The sequence below is a fragment of the Chrysochloris asiatica genome, unplaced genomic scaffold (assembly GCF_000296735.1).
Source record: "Chrysochloris asiatica unplaced genomic scaffold, ChrAsi1.0 scaffold00207, whole genome shotgun sequence".
Lineage (NCBI taxonomy): Eukaryota > Metazoa > Chordata > Mammalia > Afrosoricida > Chrysochloridae > Chrysochloris > Chrysochloris asiatica.
In genome coordinates this window covers 107,557-128,794 of record NW_006408725.1, presented here as the reverse complement: position 1 = coordinate 128,794, position 21,238 = coordinate 107,557, and the positions used below count along the sequence as shown (strand labels likewise).

The 21,238-nt window shown below is 43.3% G+C and overlaps 1 protein-coding gene across 1 annotated transcript in view; it reads left to right on the top strand.

The window, feature by feature from the left end:
• CREG1 (cellular repressor of E1A-stimulated genes 1) overlaps nucleotides 1-21,238 on the top strand; it is a gene marked incomplete at its 3' end in the record, with an annotated part of 116,483 nt that overhangs the window by 853 nt on the left and 94,392 nt on the right. Inside the window, exons 2-4 of the mRNA XM_006872648.1 lie at nucleotides 1,804-2,171; nucleotides 7,524-7,643; nucleotides 8,736-8,920. Of these exons, the coding sequence (XP_006872710.1) occupies nucleotides 1,804-2,171; nucleotides 7,524-7,643; nucleotides 8,736-8,920 (673 nt within the window). The remainder of the gene's footprint in view (nucleotides 1-1,803; nucleotides 2,172-7,523; nucleotides 7,644-8,735; nucleotides 8,921-21,238) is intronic.

Sequence of the window (21,238 nt, the reverse complement as noted above, 5' to 3'; positions counted from 1 at the left end):
ACAATATGTCTGAAGTATGAGAGACGAAGTTTGGCCATCTTGGCCTCTAAGGAGCACTCTGGCTGCACTTCTTCCAAAACAGATCTATTGGTTCTTTTTTTTACTTTTTAAAAAAGTTTTATTGTGAATTGAGTGATAGTTTACATGGGAGAACATCAATTTTACATTCATTTTAGGGTATTTCATTTCACTGCAATGATTACAATCCCCTCCATGCATTATCATTCAACAGCATTTGCTTCCATTCCGTTTTTTGGATGTACACCAAAGTACTCAGGAATATATAACCATTCAAACAACCAAAGAATACACCCCACAAGCCTGCCCCCGGCTGTCAGCACACAGCCTCTTCTCCCTCCCTGAGTCCAGAGTCTTTGCCATGGAGGCATACTTTTACACAACCTTGAGTCGCTAACAACTAGATTCAATAAGGAGCACCAGTTATGTGTGGTTGTTGTTGCTAAGTGCTGTCATGTCAGTATGGGTTATATTGGGAGTATACGTTTAGCATATCAGGAGTGCGCCAATATTTTGTCCCTAAAGATGGCTACATTCCTTGAATGAAGTGAAATCCTTTCTGCAAAGCAGATTGGAGTATCTCTAAAGAGAACAGACTATTGTAACAAGGATAGCCCGGATATTAATTTCCATTCCTGAAGAGTTAGGCTTTTCTGATAGGTTTTTTTTTTTTTTTTTAATGTTTTATTGTGAATTATATGATAGTTCACATGGGGGAACTTCAGTTTTACATTTATTCCATCGTATATCATCTCACTGCCATGGTTCCAATCCCCTCCATGAAAGCTTGTAAGCCAGTCACTTCTTGCCTTTGTAGTCCCCCCTCCCCATTTGAGTATCCAATGTCCAAGCTGCCCTTCTCCGTCCACTCTGTGTGTGTGTGTGTGTGTGTGTGAATGTTTCTTGCTGTGAGGTTCTTTTGGCAGCCCATGGCACTTTCAATATTGTCCTCCAACACCATAACTCAAAGGCATCAATTCTTCTACAGTCTTCCTTATTCACTGTCCAGCTTTCGCATGCATATGAGGTTATTGAAAATACCATGGACTGGGTCAGGTGCACCTTAGTCCTCAAACTGGCATCCTTGCTTTTCAACACTTTAAAAAAGTTTTGTGCAGCAGATTTACCTAATGCAATACGTGGTTTGATTTCTTGACTGCTGCTTCCATGAGTGTTGATAGTTGATCCAAGAAGAATGAAGTCCTTGACAACTTCAATCTTTTCTCCATTGATAAGAATGCTGTTTATTGGTCCAGGGGTGAGGATTTTTGTTTTCTTGACATTGAGATGTAATCCATACCAAAGGCTGTGCTCTTTGATCTTCATCAGTAAATGTTTTAAGTCCTCTTCACTTTCAGCAAGCAAGGTTGTATCATTTGCATATTGCAGGTTGTTAATGAGTCTTCCTCCAATCCTGATGCCACGTTTTTCTTCATAGAACCCAGCTTCTCATATTATTGGCTCAGCATACAGGTTGAATAAGTTTGGTGAAAGACAACCACGTGGCATATTTCAAAAACTGCTGGAACTAGTTCTGTCAACTTTAGTGTTTTCATCTGTCCTTCGAATCGGAAGTAAACTAAACATTCCAATTAGAACAAATTCGCAATCCTTACAGAGGGGCGGGGTGGAGAAGTAAAAAAGTGGGTAAACAAGTCTCATAGCCAACAAGTTTCCGCGGTAGCTGGGCACCGCCCCCCATTCTCCTCGGCTCTGGTTGGCCCCTCTCAGAAGAGGGCGGAACTCGAGCGCTCCAAGAAGAGGGCTAGGCCGCTGTGAGTCCAGTGGCTTTTGCTGGAGTCGCCGTCATGGCTGAGCGAGCTCCACGGGCTGCGCTCCTGCTGGCCCCGCTGCTGGTGCTGGCGCTGCTGTTGGCATCGCCAGCCCTGGGCCGGGGCGGCCGGGATCACGGGGACTGGGACTCGACCTCGCTACTGCCGCCGCTGCCGCCCCGCGAAGACGCTGCGCGCCTGGCCCGCTTCGTGGCGCACATCTGCGACTGGGGCGCTTTGGCCACCATATCCCAGGTGCCTGCGGTGCTCGGCTGGCCCTTCGCCAACGTCTTCTCACTCAGCGACGGGCCCCCAGGCACGGGCAGCGGCGTGCCCTACTTCTACCTGAGCCCGCTGCAGCTCTCCGTGGGCGACCTGCAGGTAAGCGGGAAGGCCGGCGGCACCGTGGGCAAGACAGGCCATTGGGCACCGCAGAGCCTCTAGCCCGGGTGCGGGTCATGGCGAGAGGCGCCCAGAGAGAGAGCCTTTCTGCCCTGGTCCACATTCTGCCCAGAACGAGAGGGTCGTTCGTAGAGATAAGAATTTATGCCTGGCTCTTACTTCTGGCTCGAGCTAGCCAGGGTCTCCTGCCGGCAAATGTTTGCCCTTGAGCGCTAGTTGCGAATGCTTTGCACCAGGGAAGATTTCTCAGTGGAAGGCTGTCTCAATTGATTTGTGGTGATGTGTGCCGTGGAGCCGGTTCCAACTCACAGCGACTCTGTATAGGGTTTCCGAGGCTGTAGATCTTTACGGGAGCAGAAAGCCTCATCTTTCTTCCGTGTAACTGCTGGACTCCTGTTATCATTTATTAGAGGTTTTACAAGGTAAACAAATTGTTAGGTAGTTAAGCACTTACCTACCATATATGTCATCAGGGTTTCCTCTTTCTCCCTCTCCTTCTGAATTAAGGTTTGCTCTTCAGCAGCAAGAAGTTTATATACAACATCTTGGATCATTGCAGTTGTTGTTAAGTATCATCCAGTCGATTACGACCCATAAGGTTTCTGAGGAGAGGCAGGTGAGCTTGAACCGCCGACCTTGCAGTTCAAACTGACTTTGCAGTCCAGCGCATAGGCCTCCATTTTGCACAAGTAACTTCCTCAGTAGGGTGCCCTGCTTACAATTCTAAAAGTTTCCAGGTCTGGCGGATTCCTCCTGTCCCAAGGAAACTAGAGCCATATGAAATTCAGGAAATAATTGTCGGGTGTTTTTTTTGACAGAGATTCTACTCACAAAGCCAAACTTAAGCCCACTGATTTGGAATTAATTCAGACTCGTAGCAAGCCTATAGGATCGAGTTCAACTGCCTGGTAGCATTTCCAAGGCTGTATTTACGGAAGCCGACTGACACATTTTTCTCCTTTGGAGTAGCTGCTGGGTTCAAACAACCATCCTTTTGCTTTGCAACTGAGTGCTTTAAACACTGTGCGACAAAAGCTCCTCTGCGCCACCAGTGGCACTCCACCATAACTGCACATCACAGTCACCTGGGAAGACGTAAAAGTACATTGTGGAGATATTGGAACATTACTGCATTGCTGATGGGAATGTAAAGTGGTGCCCACATGACAAACGTGGTAGATTGTTAATTTTGTCTAGTGGGCTCAATTCTAACAACATAAATACTGCCCAATCCTCTACCATCTCTATGATCATTACTGTATTTGAGTCCATTGTTTCCGCTATCGTGTACTAACTTCTAACCTATGGGATTCATTTTCAAGTATTATATAACATTATTCTCTTATAATCCATAGTTTTCATTAGCTAATTTTCAGTAAATTATGCATCCTTTTCTCTCTAATTTACCTTAATCTGAAAGCTCCACTAAGCCTGAGTGACCCTGCTGGTAGTTGAAATCCCAGCACAACAGACCAACAGATGGGTGATGGAGAATTATCATATGACCCAACAATTTCATTCCTGAGTATTACCCAAAAGAACTGAAAGGGCCATTGGGTAGGATGCCAGCCCAGGTCTTTGGTACCTCCCAAAAGAAACTGTGGCAAAAACAGGTTCACAGAGAAAACTGCTTGGATTTCAGGTCCCCATGAAGACAGAGAAAAGGTGTGAGCAAGTCAAAATTCATCTCACTCTGATTTCATTTATGCTATCCATGCCATCATCCCTCCTTCTCCCCCTTTCCTGCCCTTCTTCTCCATCCACATTCTTCTCCAGGATACACTTCATGTCCTCTCACCAAGGACTGAAATCCTTTGGAAGGAACAAGAAAACTAGGTTTAGGACCACCTCTCGGGTGTAAATTGCCCGACAGAGGTTATGATATATGGCTACCAAGATGTTCCTTTTGTGTTGCTTTTCTTTGGGGCATTTTTGTGTATTAAGTGTTTACAGGAAGATATCACAAACTTTAGGTAATAGAGGGTTACAGGTGGGGCTGTAGCGCCAATGAAACAGAAATGAATCTTGAGGTTAGATTCTTTGCACCCAGGTCTCTCCAGGTCCTGTCTGAGCCCTTTTATTGTTAGCTCCCCTTCCTGGGAGCTTTTCTCTCGCCTTATGATGTGACCCATCACTCTCATATCCCTGGTTACTTCTGCTTTCTTCTCTGATTCACTAAAAATGATTGATCCCCTAAGTCCATTTCTTACTCCACTGCTCTCTTGGCATCGCCCTGGGAAGATCACATACACTCAGGTTATTTCATCCCACTTAAAAAAGTCACTTCAAACTGTGTCCATTTCTGACCTCCACAATGTGACTGCTGACTGCTTGCTGTTTATTTTCACTTCATTCAGTTTAAAAGGGTCCTTCATCCTCCTCAAAACAGCGCCTCTTGATTTTGCATTTATGCTAATAGTGTTGTTCCCTCCATTACACAGTTGGAATTCTTGCCTCTTCCTCAAAGTCTTTTTGCTTTGTTTGCTGCCCGTCTCTTTACTCTTCATTTTTACCACCCTCTCTTTGTTGTTGTTGTTGTTAAGTGCTGTCGAGTCAATTCTGACTCAGAGACCCTGTATAGGGTTCCCAAGGAGTGGTTGGTGGGTTTAAACCTCTAACCTTTCAGCTGTTGTCATTGCTGTTAGTGCCGTCAAGTCGGTTCCAATCTGTAGCAACCGAGTCGGTTCCAATCCGTAGCAACCCTGTACAGGGTTTCCAAGGAGTTGCTGGTGAGCTTGAACTGCCGACTTTGTGGTTCAAGCTGACATTACAGTCCTTCACATTAACCCACAGTGCACTCTTCCTATCTGCTTCAGTCCATCTGCTCCACCCTCCCACAAGATTGACAGTTAGTCAAATACCACTCATGGCATTGCCCTCTGCTGAAAACCTTTAACTATATCCCTCGTCTGAGAACTGCCTAAGAATCACCTGAGTATTTATTTAAAATGCAGATTCCTGGGCTGGGAAATGTTGCCCAGGAATGAGCATTTTAACAAGCTCTTCAGGCAAGTGGCTCTTAGAAAAATTGAAAACCTCTGGTCTACAACAGGCAATCTAGATATCTTAGCATGGATTTGAGACCCCACCTTTTCTTACCTCTCTTTCCATCTGAAAGCCACTCTCTTAAGCAAATTGGACTTCTCTCTGCTCTCCACCATGGATTCTATTTTCCCAGTTCTGTTTTTGCAGAAACCATGAGTACCTCTGATATGTACGCCTCACTTTGAACAGCGTACACTGCTCCCTGTGGCTTCTAGATCTCTCCAGTCTATGCTGGTCTCTCCTTATGCTGAACCATTTATTTGGCAATTTATGAGGTACTGCCTTTTGATCTCTCTACCATTGTTTTCTGTTATTATATAAGTTCGATCTATGTCTGACTTTTCAACTAGGGTATAAACTCCACAGAAGGGAGGGACCATATCTTAGACTTTTTTTTTTTTTTTTAATTTTTGAAAGGGGAGGAGTGTGGTTCTTGTAGTATCTTACCTAATAATTTATACCTAGAAAATATTTAACTGATTTCAAGAGACCTCTTTGTGACTCACTGTTCTGATAGACTACAGAAACCTGGTAAAATTCCCCACACAGGCACTCAGAGTTTAAAGAGCTAAGTAACCTGAAATACAACGTACGGATTTTGCTGTAATCTGTCAACAATGCCTTTTATGAAGCTGTTTATGAATAAAAAGAAGCTAGGAATTTTACTTGCTTTCTTTTTTTGAATCTGAAATAATAATTCCCTTATTTTTTGAGCAGGATGAAGCAACTTTCTTGGTTTTGATATTACATGACAGTTTCTGCTAGTTTAAGATAACAAAGCAGCATGACTCAGCTACTTTCTTGCTGATCATCTGGTTGGGCAATTGAGATATATTCTATGCACTGGTTTCATATTAGAGTTGAACCTTTTAGGCCTTTCCAGGGTAGCCACAGACCAGCCACCCTTGAATTTTGGTGGCACTCTAATTGTAATTCCCTAATGAATATGTAGATGTCATGAAGAGTGTGTGTGTGTGTGTGTGTGTGTGTGTGTGTGTGTGTGTGTGTGTGTGTGTGAGGGGCGGTGTTCTCAGCACCCCACCTCAGCAGGTTCACTGGATCAGGCAGCCAAAACAACACTTGAAATGATTCAGCAAAACAGCAGTCAGCACAGGGGAAGGGGGTCTCAGGTAGTCTCTTGCCCCTCTGTCCTCTCTAGCTCTCAGCGCTCTCCCCGCCTCTCTTCACTTCATCTCTTTCTGTGTGCCCCATTCTCCCTCCTGTGTCTGCCCATTCTCTCTTGTGTCTCTCTCTTCTCCCTCCCCCTCATGTGGGGGAAACTCCTTAAGTACTACTACAGAATAGAGAAGACATCTTGCCAAATATGACCCACAGGTTATATAACAGTGTGACATCATTCTAATATGGTGGCACACATAGCAATGACTTAGCATTCCTTGGTTTCCATCGGAACCAGAAGGAGAGGATGCCTGATAAGCTACTCCCTGGATAGCACCACCTTCTTACCCAACAGGAACAAATTCAGAGTTTGAGAAAAATGTGTTAAAATACTCTTACTTATTGTTGTTGTTAGTTGCCATTGAACTATATGACTTTTCAGAAGCAGATCATCAGGCCTGTGTTCCAGGTACCTCTGGGTGGATTTGAACCTTTCCATCTAGTAGTTGAGCACTTAACCGTTAGCACCACCCCGTACCAAACCCGTGCCATTGAGTTGATTCCAACACATAGCAACCCTGTATAGCATTTATGAGGCTAGAAATCTTTCTAGGAGCAGAAAGCCTCGCCTTTCTCCCTCAGAGCTGCTGGCAAGTTTGAACTGCCGACCTTTCAGTGAGAGTCCAGTGTTCATCCTACAGTGCCACACCAGTGCTCTTTGCAACACCTGTTGTTGTTAAGTGCCGTCAAGTCAGTTCCAACTCATAGCAACCCTGGATAGGGTTTCCAAGAAGTGAATGACTGGTGAGCTTGAACCACCAACCTTGCCGTCCAAACCAACCTTACAGTCCAGCTCATTAATCCGCAGTGCCACACTAGGAGGGACTCCTAAAATAGTCGTATTAGAGTCAGTTATTTTCAAATACGAACCTCTTCCTTATCGTGTGTGTGTGTGTGTGTGTGTGTGTGTGTGGTCAGGATTTACAGAAAAGATCAGTCTCTATTCAAATAGTATTTTCCCCCTGAGCATAGGTGATTGTTATACAATTCATTGCGTTGTAGAAGAACAGTCACGTTCCCAACCTATTATATATGCAACTTGGTGAAATATATTACCTCTCCAGAGACCATATTTCACACGAAAGGGTCTTTATTTTCTCTCTGCAGAATAATTCACATGCTACGCTGACAATGTCGTTGGCACAGACGAACTTCTGCAAGAAACATGGATTTGATCCCCAGAGTCCCCTTTGTGCTCACATAATGTTGTCAGGAAGTATTACTAAGGTGAGTAGTCTTCCTGCTCGGGGAAACACTGGTTTTCCAAGAGCATCACCCTGCTAACAATGAAAGACAGACTCTTGAAAGTAAAATAAAGTGACTGTGATTGAATTACAAAGTTAGACTACATGGGGGTGTCAAAAATTCATGGGAAAATAGAATTAAAAGAAATTTTCCACAAACTTTTTGAAGCCTCCTCATATATTATTAGGTGCAAAGTAATTCCATGAAAATGGACAATTGTAATCAATTGCTTTAAATCTGTTCAGTAAGATATTTATAAAGAAGATGAGTATTTTTCCTATAGCCAAACAGGTATAACACCTGTTGATCTACTCCCTACTCATATTAGGGACTATCTGTGCAGCCAAAGCCATATTTACTGGACTCCATGTTTTAGCATTGGCTCAGAGCAGAGGTGGGATCAGGTAGGTCACTAAGGGGAGTGGGTATCTGTTACTACAAACGGAACTGAACTGAGACAGTCCTGGTGAGTGCTGGTGGAAAAGGTTAAGCAGAACCATGGGTAGCCAGTGGGGGACAGAAGATCTGATTGCCAGTCCAACAGATGTGTCTCTGACCTTGTCAGCCATGAATACCTCAGACAAGTTTTATGAGCGGTCTGGAAATTATATATGGACACATCTCTGGAATTGGCTGTCCGTCACTGTCAAAGAGAAGGGAGGGTGAACTGAATATGCTCTTCAGTTCCACTGTGCTACTTCTAAAGATTGCCCCCTCATCAGAGTCAGCTGTTCCATTCATCAGAGACTCAAGATTTGTGTATACAATATGTACACGTTATGGGATTAGTGTGCCAATGATGCAGTCATAGGCCCCAGTGAGGTTCTGTTATGGAATCTTATGCCATTTATTCTGATGACACGGAATCATTGTCTGATGAAGCATCTGTTTTCACCAACATTGAAGATCTTTATTGCTGTCTGCTTTTTCTTCCAACTTCTTTCATTTTTCTGTGCTTTGAGTCTTTAAGCTTAAAAGAATTTGTAGAATACTACCATTACACATTTCCTAACAAATGAGAAAACAGAATGTCAGAGCTGTGAGAATATTTATTTCATGTTTGTCTTCTTTTAGGTGAATGAGACCGAATTGGAGTTTGCAAAGAATGCATTATTCACTCGGCACCCTGAGATGAAGACGTGGCCTTCCGATCATAATTGGTTCTTTGCTAAATTGAATATAACCAATATCTGGGTCCTGGACTACTATGGTGGAGCTAAAATCGTGACCCCTGAAGAATATTACAATGTCACATTTCAGTAAGTATTTGCACATCTTTCAGCTTTCTAGTAGAGGGCAGGTGTGACTCCCTGGAAGAATTCTCACCTTTCTTGTGGGAGCTCTGGGCTGGATTTCTGGCCAGTGTACCTCTAAGTACAGTTGCTACTCATCTGTCCATGGAGGCTTGTATGTTGCTTTGTTGTAAGGCTGAGCCAGTTTCAGCGGCGCTTCCAGACTAAGACTAGGAAGAAAGTCCTGGTCCACTTCTGAAGATCAATCTGCGAAAATCCTTTGAATTACAGCAGACTGAGCCCATTATACCAGGGGTGACCATGAGTCAGGAACAATTCAACAGTGGTCAACAACAAGAATACCTTTCTAATACTGTCACCCTCATCAGTGGCCCTCAGATCTTGAAGGTAAGGCCCCCAGGAAAGGTTGGCAAGGGTTTAATGACCCTTCTTAGCATAATATTTTCAATGCATAAAATACATAGGATTACCAGGGAGGCTAACGCCATTGAAATACAGCTATAAAAATAAAAACGTTTAATGTGTGGTATAATAATAGTGTGTGAGTCTTGTTAACTACTTTCAAAATAGTAAGGACTCTAAACAATGTCCTCACACATCTATAATAACTGGACTCCTGGTGTGGGGCAGGAGAATCAGAACTGGACTGCGAACCGCAAGGTTGGCAGTTCAAACCCACCAGCTGCTCCTCTGAAACACTTTAGTTAAGTGCCATCGAGTTGGTTCTGACCCATAGTGACCCCGTATAAAGTTTCCTAGGAGCATTTGGAAACACTAGGCAGGGTTGCTGTTAGTTGGAATCGACTCGACGGCACTTAATAACAACAACAACAACAATTTATAATACACTTTTTACTTGTAATGACTAGTTGCTGTTGGTTGGGGAAGATTTTAGGGTAAAGTTCTTAAGCTTCACTCGAAGGTTGTAGCTCATTGTTTGACTTAAATCCTTAGCATTTAGTTATTATGTGTCTTATTCTGGTGTAGACCCGTTCCCATGTTGACCTATTGATTCATCACCATGGTTGTCAATTTTTTGACAGTGAAGATCAGGTTTTTAAAATGTATGTATCCCAGTAGGAGCCTTGATGGTGTGGTGGGTAAGCACTTACTAACTCTTTGCAGGAGAAAGGTGTAACGGTCTAGTTTCATAAAGAAATATGACCTTGGAAACCCAAGGGAGCAGTTCTACTCTGTCCTACAGGCTCAGTATGACTTGGAATAGACTTGACAGCAATGGGTTTGTTAGGTTTTGGTGTTTTTAATCCAGACAAGGCCAAAGACAGCGTATGGCACAGAACAGGCTTGTTCACTAAGACCGGCCAACTGTCGGGCAGGTTATTCAAATAAGACAAAGACTTTCGGGCTCTTTGTGTGACTAAAGAATCCAACAATCAGAGTGTTTGTTTGGTGCTGGACACTCAGAAGAGGGCTGAGCCAGCGTCCTCTTCTGGGAACCTAGAAGCAGCTGTCACAGCGTTGCTACCTGGGTGACGCATTATCAAGGAGGACAACCAGTCAAAATGATGGCCCCGCACTTAGAGGATCGGTTACTTGCACAGGACATACCAACCTCTGAAGCACAGGGGCCTTTCTATAGAGAGCATGCTCAAAGGCATCATTTGCTTTCATAACAGTAACATTATGTGTTATCACTCAGTTCCCACCCTGAATAAGCCAGCGTACTTTGAGGGTGTTCTCAGTTCTTTCTTGTGGAGAAGGGTAAGTACTGCTCTGCAGCTCTGAGAGAGAAGGAACACTTTCTCTCTCTCCTTCTGAGAAAGACTAGGCCAGAGTATGACCCCTCCCAGTATTGTAGGGATGCATTATGCCTTAGAGCTGGCCAGGGTGGTCAGTGCCTCTGACCATCAGTGGTCCACGTCAGAGTCTGGAAGTGTGACACACACACACACACATCCATCTTTCCACCTACCTGGTTTACCACTAGCACTGTTCAGTAGTCAAGGGGTCTTAGAGTACAATCAGGGTCTGTGAGGACTGGGCCTCTCCTCTAGGCCAAACAGTCACATGGGCCTCCCAGGCAGTTTCAAGCTTCCCCAAATTGTCAGCCACCTTGCTTGGCTTTGTTGTTGTTGTTGTTGTTAAGTGCCATCAAGTCGGTCCCAACATAGTGACCCTAGATAAGTTTTTCAAGGAGCGTCTGGTGAGCTTGAACCGCTGACCTTGCTGCTCAAACCCAACTTGCAGCCAAGTGCTTATCCTATGGTGCCACACAGTTTTTCACCCTGAATAAGTAAAATAGACATTTTGAGGATATTCTCAAAGTGTCTGTTTTGGCTTGCCCAGACCAGTTTTGGAAGATACTGTTTTTTTCCAAATACCATAAAAATCTGCATCTGAATTCTGTGTCAGTGAAACAGGGTGTTTGGGGGAAGCATCAATGTGAGGGTCACTTTTTAAGGCTAATGTAAAGCATCACTCAATAAGATTGGACTTACTTGTCAGAACCCCATGAGTGTGTTTACATACAGTGCAAAGTTCAGATGCTCACAGGAAGGATTTGCTGACAGCCTGGAGTAAGCTGCTCCCTTAGAGAAGTGTAAGTGTTTGCCTCCAATCACCGTCAAATCTGAGCAGCAGATGTTTTGCACTACGTCTCATTGTATCTCTTCTGGCATAGCCTGATGTTCCCTACCAAACACAGGTAGCAAGAGGTTACAAACTTGCCTACTCTCTGTTATCTGGAGGTGAGTTTCCTGATTAGCCTGAAGACTGGGAACATGGGGCAAGTTATCAGGGGTTGGCTCATAACAGGTAGTCCTCAATCTATGGTGGTATTCCCCTCCATTGACTCCAACGTAAATCGGTTCTGATGTAAGTTGAGTAGGTCTTTTTTCTTTTCACATTGTTACCTTTTCTTACCATTGTTTTTATAAATTTGACCTTTATTTGTCTTTAGGAGTTGGCATAAGAATAATAACATCAGTAAACCACATGTTGCAACCTTGTATGAAATATATATTACTAACCATGTTGCTGTTGGCATTAAGTACCTTCAAGTCAGTTCTGACTCATAGCAACCTTGAATAGGGTTTCCAAGGAGCAGCTGGTGAGTTTGAACCACCGACCTTGTGGTTCAAACCGACCTTGCCTTATCCCACAGCATCATAAGATAATCCAAAAACGAAAGGATGATTGTACGAGCTGTTTGTTGTAACTCAAATACATCATAATTTGGGGGCTACTTGTACTGCCGTTTGCCTTCATGTTAGGCATGGAACCAGGCAGTGTTTTATTCCGTTACAACTAAGGTTGGCATGAGCTGGGATAGACTCCTTGCAGCTAACGCCCCTCACACTGAGAGCCCCTTCTGCTCCCAGCTGTGTTTGTCTTTTAAACCTTTCATTACTCTCAAATGCAGAACCACAGCAGCCACAGGAATATCTGGATGGATGCTTTGTCCCCACAGTGTCTGCAGAAGTGTGATGTCCTGGTCACCTAGGTTTAAATTGTATTCAGAGGGGAAGGTGCTAGCTAAAATGAAGGTTCCTGTGCACCACCCTAAACCTATTGAAATTGGGGCTCAGGAATCTGCATTTTAACAAACTCAGGTGATTTTTCAGTACCTCGTTGTTGTGTGTCATGGAGTCAGTTCTGACTTATAGAGAGACTCCCTGTGTCAGAGTAGAACTGCCCCATCAGGTACAGATCGCCAGGTTTTTATCTTGTGGAGCCAGTGGGTGGGTTTTAGTTAGTAGCCAAGTGCTTGACTGTTACATCACCAGGGCTCCTCAGAATACTAACGTGCCTGCAATTAATTCAGAATTGTAAACTTTTAGGTCATAAATTGCTGTAATCCTTGCCTAGAATGAATGAGCTTCTAAGCTTGGTCAACTCAGTGTAGTGACGTAATTTGTCCCCTCTCCTCTCTTTTCTAGGTGAAGCAGAATGTGGCAAATGTCACTATGTGGGGAAAGCTGCTTAGGATGGTTCACACACACATAAAGGGCTTCGTGGTTCTCCGTGGAAAGTCTCTGAAGATTGAGCCAGATTTTTTCCCATGCTGGTCTGCTTGCGTCTTATTTGTTTTACATCATAGAGTTGGACTATTCCTAGATTTCTTGGAGGATGTGGCTACTGCCATTTTCATAAAGGAATATCTTTCATTAAGATCAAGGGTTTTTTTTTTTTGTTCCATCAATTCCAAGTATTTTCCTACCACTACTCCTTGAAGAGGAACAAGTGTCAGATCTAGATTGCCTGTTGGCATTTGAAGGTACTTGTTTATTCTTGGAGGCTGCTTTGCTTCGGGAGAGTGTCCAAGCCTAGTCTAATGGGTTTGGCCCACGTTAACAGTGTACTTGAAGAAATTTTGCCCAAACAAATAAACATCAGTGAACCACCAACCTGTCTGATAATCCTAGATATTATTGGTATAACACAGGGTAAAAATAACTTTTTATTAAGAATTTTTTTTTTTAATGTTGAGTGCTAATCACCTGGAAAAAGGAAGTTCAGAGACTTTTCCTGAATGTGATCTTTCCACCATGTTTTTTGTCTTTGCTGGTTTTTCACTGTACTAACAGTTTCTTGTCTTCCCAGTGTAGACATGCATACATGTGCACACATTCAAATGTTTTAGCACCAAAATGCGATTGCAAAAGAAAGAAGGTGGGGAATGTTTTGTAGAAGTTCTGGCCTTTTATAAGCAGAGCTAACCCAGACAGGGAACAACTTCAGCCAAGGTCAGCCCCGCCCCCTGCCCACCACTCTCTGTGTTGTTGTTGTTGTTTAGTGCCATCGAGTCGGTTCCGACCCATAGCGACCCAGGGTTTCCGAGGGTGTAAATCTTTACGGGAGTAGAAATCTTTCTCCCGCGGAGCCGCTGGTAGTTTCGAACCGCTGACCTTAAGGTTCGCAGCCCAATTTGTAACCACTACGCTACCAGAGCTCCTTCACCACTCTCTGTAGCTTTCATTATTCTGCCCCCTCAGCAATAACCTAAGGCTTCTCCGCCTGCTCTAAGCCTCTGAATGGTACCTACTGCTGCTACCACTCCTTACTCAGGGCATCCACAGGAAGATAACATGGTATTTAAAATAAATCACATTTCTTCAGAAAAGAAGGCCCAATATACTTTTATTACTTGTACACTTGATTTCAGAATACAACACACAATTCCTCTTGAACAGGTGTGGCAGGAGGGATTTTCAATGGCTAAGAGAAAGGCAGTTGAATATGCTTCTGTTGAAAAAAAAAGTATTTCTGTTGCATTTAAAATGGGTTTCTTATTCAAAGCATCAATAAAAGCATTATCTTCATGAAACATGTGGGGTTTATTTCTTAAATGTTAATAATTATTACATTGTTTCATTGTCTACTGCCCAAACCTTTCTTTTCTGCTTTTATTTTAGCATGTTCTTAAAGAAGACAGCCACTGATTGTTTCAAAAATCACAATGAATAATCCCATGAGCATTACCACTCCCTATTAGCAAAAAGCTCATATGTCCTACAGGTATGGGATGAATGCAGTCCAGACTTGGTTACCTGCCCTGCCTCAGTATCTCTGAGGCCAGCAGGGGTCCCGGTGATTGCATCTGATTGACCCATCTATCTGTTTTTCTCCCTTTGCCCACTTACTGTAAGTTTTGTTGTTAGCCTTTGGTGCTACATAAAAACATACCTGCATTCCAGTTGTCCTACTGCTTAAAAAGTTAACCAGTTTTCATACCCAGCTCATCAGATTTCCTTTATAATTGAATGTGCAGTGTGACTTCTCAGTTAGCCACCAGAGGGCACTGTAGACTACCTTTTGGGCAGATGCAGCTGTCCCTTATAGCTGAGCTAATCAAACCCATACAACAACAGGTCGGGGTGGCCTGAAGGAAGTGACATTGAGATAAAGGTACTTTAATCAAGGGCAAGAGGAGAAGCAGATCTGTGGTGTCATGCTGCTGGTTATGGACTTAAATGGATTTACTCTCGTTCAGCTTCTGGTACCCTTTTAACTGAAAGCAGGATGAGTGCCTTAAGATAGAGGTGACTTTGGCAGAGAGAGTAAAGAGGCATCCATGGTCAAGAAAAGAGACAATTAGCAAAAGTGCGTGGGTGAAGAGACTTGAGATCCAGACCACTGTCTTGGGCCTGGGTCTTTGCTTGGCTAGTCAAGGCCATTCAATTTCATCAAAGCATGGCCAAGACTTAGAGTCCAGGTATGTAGTGCGGTGGAGAAAAACCCTTTATGAAATGAGGCAGGTTCAACTACAATGCACGAATGTTCTGACTGGAGACATGTCTGTTGTGCCCCCTTCTTGGTGGTCATCAGCCTGAAGATAACAAGGTAATCGAAGAGGGGACTGTACTTAACCTGGGCATATTTTTTCAGTTGGAGTACTAAAGTACAATGTTCTATTTTGTGTTAAGTTGATTGGTCAGTATTTTTCAAGGGGGTTACAAAACTGTCACTTCAAAATGAGGCATTTTCTAAGAGCTTATTGGCGGAGACAATTGCAATGTAAGTCCCTTTTGGAATTGAGGAGGATGTCAGTGAATAAAACTTGAATCTTTTTCTTATGTCTTCTCATTGGTGTCTATTGTCAGACTAATACTTGTGCAGAAAATGTGGAAAATAAAATGTTAAAAATGTATAGCCTCGCCAATAAGCATGTCTGCTAGTATCTTTGTGTGTTTTTTCCCAATCTTCTTTTCCGTGAAATTTTAAAACACAGTTGAGGTCGTATACTGTATATTGTTTGTGTATCCTGTTTTTCTTTTTATCATAAGTTTCTGATATGGCTGCAGAATAATTCAATAGATAGTTATTCCCAGGTTTCCAATGAATGTTCTATGTAGGACTCTTGTTGCTAGAGATAGACACCCAATTCAAGGTGATGGAGATTGGGTATACCAACTCACGTGGCTCCATGTGACAGAGTAGAACTTCCCCATGGGGTTTTCTTGGCTGTAATCTTTACAGGAGTAAAGGTCTTTGTACCAGCATTTCTACTGGAAGGTTTGAACCACCAGCTTTGCCATTCACACCACCAGGGCTCCTCAAGGTCATTTACATGAAAAGTTTGTTAGTCTCAAAGTATTCCTTTAGAATATGGTCTTTAATTGCTGTTATTGTCTGGTTCCTCTCTCCCTGGCATTGGTTGTGATACTTGGTCCTTGAAACCATCAACCTCAGAGCAAAGAGGGCACATCTTTCCCAAGAACCTAGCAGGAGCCCCAAGGCTGACTCCAGGGAGGCCAGTGGGGGCCTAGTCACTCCTAGGTCATCACTGTGGCCTGGAAGGGATGCTTTCCCATCAGAACCAGAGGGATGCTGAGGGATTGAGGACTGAAAGGAAAGAGAGAATAGTGTCTCTTTAACTTAAGGAGGACTGGGCAGGAAAACAAGCGAGAGCTGTTAGTCACTTTCTCCTGTTTTTAAACATTAAGGTGAATTTTTATCATTCCTGGATTTCCTTGATAATAAGGCAAAATATTGGCGCATAAAAACATTTCCTGCATTTCTGTTAGATTCCCAGTAGTGGAATTCCTAAGCCAAGTTTGATATCAAATTGCTTAGTTTGAACCCACCAAAAGCAGTCTGCTCCTGTAAAGATTACAATCTTAGAAAACCTATGGGACTGTTCTCTGCCCTCTAGCGTTGCCATGAGTGGGAATTGACTCAGAGGCAATGTTTTTTGTTTTTACCCAATTGCTTTTAGCAAGTTACATTAGTTAGGAGTCTAAAAGTAGTCAAAGTGCTCATCCAGTGCACTGGATGCCTGGGGTGTGTTAACTTAATTAGCAATTCTTGGGTTATTAGTGACTTGGAACATTTAAATGTGTGTGTGTGTGTGTGTGTGTTTTTCCTCTTGTGAACTATCAGTTTATTTTATATCCTTTCATTTAGGAATCAGAACCTCTTGATCCAGGACACAGAGCTATGACACCAGAGAAGTGGCAACAAGGGTCGCAGAACCAAAAGCCAGAACATGAGACTGAGGGATGGACTTCCCAGCCCACGGAGTGAGAAAGCTGAGTGCCTTTGGGCAGCAGGCTCACTGGTAGAGTGGGTTGTCTCCAGGCACTTAATCAGAGAAGGGAGGTTTGCTGACTCTTAACTGAGTGCCTTCAGGCTGAGGCTTATAGTATAGTGGCGCTTTGGTCACTCATTAGCAGCACTGAAGAGCTTTGTAACCCTTGCCCAAGCAGGGCAGAGGCAAAGGACCATGTGCCCATGGGCACAGCCGAGAAAAATTGCTCCTGACTGGAATAATGGTATCCTGAGCATTTCTGATCCCGAATTGTAACCTGTTAACTTCCCTAGTAAGTCTCATCATTGTGAGAATTGTCCGAGTTCTGTGTGACCACTGTAATGGACAGTCAAAGCCAGCAGAGAATGCCCTGGGAGGGAGGAATTGGTCAGGAAGGTTAGTGGGTGGAGGCATGTCTGACCTCTGCATTAGAGGAATTGGTCTTTTGATATCTTTAATTTTCTTTAAACTTAATACTTTTTCTTTGAGAAAGTTGATAAAAATCAATTCAGATTTTTCTTACATTTTAAAATTTCTTGTACTCGTAACCATTCCATTCAGAATGCATTTTGTGGACAATGTTCATCATTTTCTTAGTGGCAAACCCAAATTATACGTAGCCTCCTTTAACCAAGATGTAAACCCAAATCCAAGGACAACTTTCTCAACAATGGAGACAGAAGGTGAGTCAGTTCCATCTGCTTAGCAGGGATTTGGTCAATCTGCTGGTCCATCTACCCCAGAGACAGTCTGTAACCCTTCACATGGGCTTCAGGGACTAGGACTAGCAAAGAATCATGATAATCCTCTCATCACCTTTGCAAGTTGTATAGTGATTACTGACCTGCATGCACACTCCCTAGCTAGGGTCTCAAGTGTTGCCACAATAGAGCCCTAGCTGACATTCACAAATTATCTGCAATTCTTCAAAGTGTATCCTACATTGCCATCAATCTGGGTGGGTTGTTTCCTTAGCTATTCCTTTTGCTTTTCTGGTTTTGCACAAGCTTGGCTTTCCCTCATCTTCACGCCCCTTTGTGCCCCCTCACCAGTCATTCTACAGAGTATATTGTCCGTGTGATTGCTTGCCTTGATGGCTCACTGGTGAACAACTTGTTTGTTCTTATAGTAGCTAATCAGACTTCCATTTTTGTTTTTGATTTTTCCTGCTGGTCTTTCTCAAGAAGTATCTTCTCTTCTTCTAGCTATTCCAGTCTGGTCTGCATAGCTTTTCAAGTGGGAATGTTCCACCTCAGAAGGTTCTGGATGGGACTCAGGATTCCACCTAAGGTCCTATACACTACAAAAACTCCACAAGAAGCATATTTCACTGGGCAAGTTCTAAAACCCCTTTTTGGTATTCCAATCAGTCATAGGATGAAGACAGGCTTACAAGCTTTCTGTAATCATGTTTCCTGATACTCCTTTCTATCTCACTCAAGTGTCTATTTTTAAATAGTAGGTAAGACAAACCATTATTCATAAGACAGTCAAGTATCTTAAAATTATTTCCCCTCTTTTACCCATTCAGACTATGCCTTGATCCCTGTATCATAGAGCCCTTTTGTTCCAAAATTGAGCATACATCACTATTTACCTTCCAAGATCTTTTTTTAAAAAAAACTGTTTTGTGAATTATGTGATAGTTTACATGGGAGAACATTAGCTTTACATTCATCCTACCATCTATCATTACATTGCCATGGTTACAATCCCCCCATGCATCATCAACCAACCAAAGCATATACCCCGCAAGCCTGCCCCCTGATCGTCAGCACACAGCCCCTCTCCCTCTCTGGGTCTAGAGTTCCCAGCCATTCCATCTCTCTACATCATCGTCTCTGCCTCCATCTCTGGCGTCATTGTTTCTCTGGGTAGGGTCCCACACTCCGCTTTTCTCCCTTGATGGTCCCAGGGGCCTCTGCTCCTAGCCTGCAAAGTCAACCACTTCCTTCCTTTTGCTACAAAACCTCTACCTTTACATTTCCAACCCTCATAGTCAGTCCTGATAGTAATTATTCACTGTTGTACCACATGAGTGCTATCCCCATCTCCCTTCATTAGTCCCTCCCAGACAGATTGGATACTACTCAATGGAGATTCTACCTTCCTCCACGCCCTCTGGATCTAGGCTCCCTCTTGAAAGCTTGTAAGTCAGTAGCTTCTTGCCTTTGTAGCCCATCCATTTTGTGTAGCAAATGCCCAAGTTGCTCATCCCTGTCTACTCTGTGTATTCAGGGGTTGGGAATGATCCTCACTGTAAAGATTCGTTCCCTCTTTTGAGCTATTGACTGCATCCATAGGTGTAGGTCAAGTTCATCATATTGTATCAGATTACTCTTTTTTTTTTTCCTCTTCTTTCTTCTTCTAGTTGAGCTCTGATCATCCAGCCATTGAAGCCAGGTCAAGTGGGTATTATCTGCAAATGTGGGTGTTCTTGTGCATATGCCCTCTTGTCTTATCAGCTGGATGCTTCATTCTCCACTCTAGTCCTGTGTGGCTATGTCACTGACTCTGGGCCCAGGAGTCCCCAGGTCTTGCCAAACTGCTGGCCAACCAGGTCTCCCCCTGGGTTCACAGGAGTATATTGAACATGGTTGGGCTTAGTTCCCAACTTTATTGCTGTTTTTCCCTCACGTCCCCTTATCGGTGACCATTGTGGACAACAGTCAGAGCGCATGTCTGCTCGTGTATTCCCACTGAGTCTTAGTCTTGGAAGGGGGTTTGCCCTGAGGGAACCCAACCACTTTCCTTGATGTCTCCTTGGTGAGCAATTTGCTTGTTCTTGTAGTAGTTAGTCGGACTGCCATTATTGTTTTGTATTTTTCCTGTTGGTCTTTCAAGAAGTAGCTTCTGTTCTTCTAGCCATTCTAGGTTGGTCTGCTTGTCCTCTCCAGTGGAAATTTCTCATTGGATGGGGTTCAGGATTACACCTCTGGTTTTATGTAATCCAGAGGCTCCACAGGAAGCTTCCTTCACTGGGTAAGTTCTAGCCCCATTTTAGGTATTCCAATCCGTTATGGGCAGAAGACGGACTTACAAGTTTTCTATGGTGATATTTCTGGTTATTCCACCTCAAGTGTCTGTTTTAAAATGGTATGCAAGGGAAATCAAGATTCAAAAGACAGCCAGGCATCTTAACATTATTTCCCCCCTTTTGCCCATTCCAACCATGTCTCAATCCCTGTATCCCAGAGCTCTGTTGTTCCAAGGTTGTATATACATCATTATTTACCTCTGTCCCACTTAGCCCATGCAAACCTGCCAAATTGTTTTCCTGTCCGCTTTGTTCTTCCATTCCCCTCCCCCTTCTTGTGTATTGTGCCAGCACCCAAACTATCCTGTGTCTATTCCCTACCCTGTGCTCCATCTTCCCCTCCCTCCCCTCACCCTACCCCCCGCATCCTGGTAACCAACAAAGAGTCCCCCCCTTTAGTATGGGTTCTTTTTCTAAGTCTTTTACAGTAGTGATCCTATGCAGTATTTCTCCTTTTGTGACGGACTAATTTCACTCAACATAATATCCTCAAGGTTCATCCATATTATGTGATAGTTTACAGCTTCCTTGGTGTTCTTCAAGGTAGCATAGTATTCTATTGTGTGTATGTACCACAGTTTGTTTATCCATTCTTCTGTTGATGTACACTTAGGCTGTCTCCGTCTTTTTGCTATTGTATGCTATGAACATTGGTGTGCATATATCTACTCATGTTATTGCTCATATTTCTTGTGGGTAAATAAGTTGTGGAATTGCTGGATCATAAAGTATTTCTATTTCCAACCTTCTGAGGAAGCGCCATATTGCTTTCCAGAGACGTTGGATCATTTTGCAATACCACCAGCAATGCAGGAGGGTCCCAGTCTCTCCACATCCTTGCCAGCATTTACTGTCCTCTACTTTTTTGACCTTTGCTGTTATTGCTGGTGTGAGATGATATCTGATTGTTGTTTCTATTTGCATCTCTCTGATGGCTAGTGATTGTGAACATTTCTTCATATGTTTGTTGGCTGCCTGGGTCTTCTCCTCAATGAAGTGTCTGTTCATGTCCTGTGCCCATTTTTAAATTCGGTTATTTGTCTTTTTCTTTTACAGATATTGTTGTAGTTTTCCTATATACTTTAGAAATGAGTCCCTTGTCTGATGTGTCATTGCAAAAGATTTTTTCCCATTCTGTGGGTCGCCTTTTTACTCTTCTGGTGAAGTCTTTTGATGCACATAAGTTTTTAATTTTTAGTATGTCCCACTCATCTATTTTGTCTACTTTTGTTTGTGTGGTTTTCAAAATGTTTTGTAGTCTGTGTATTCCCTGAATTAGTGCCCTCACATTTGTCCC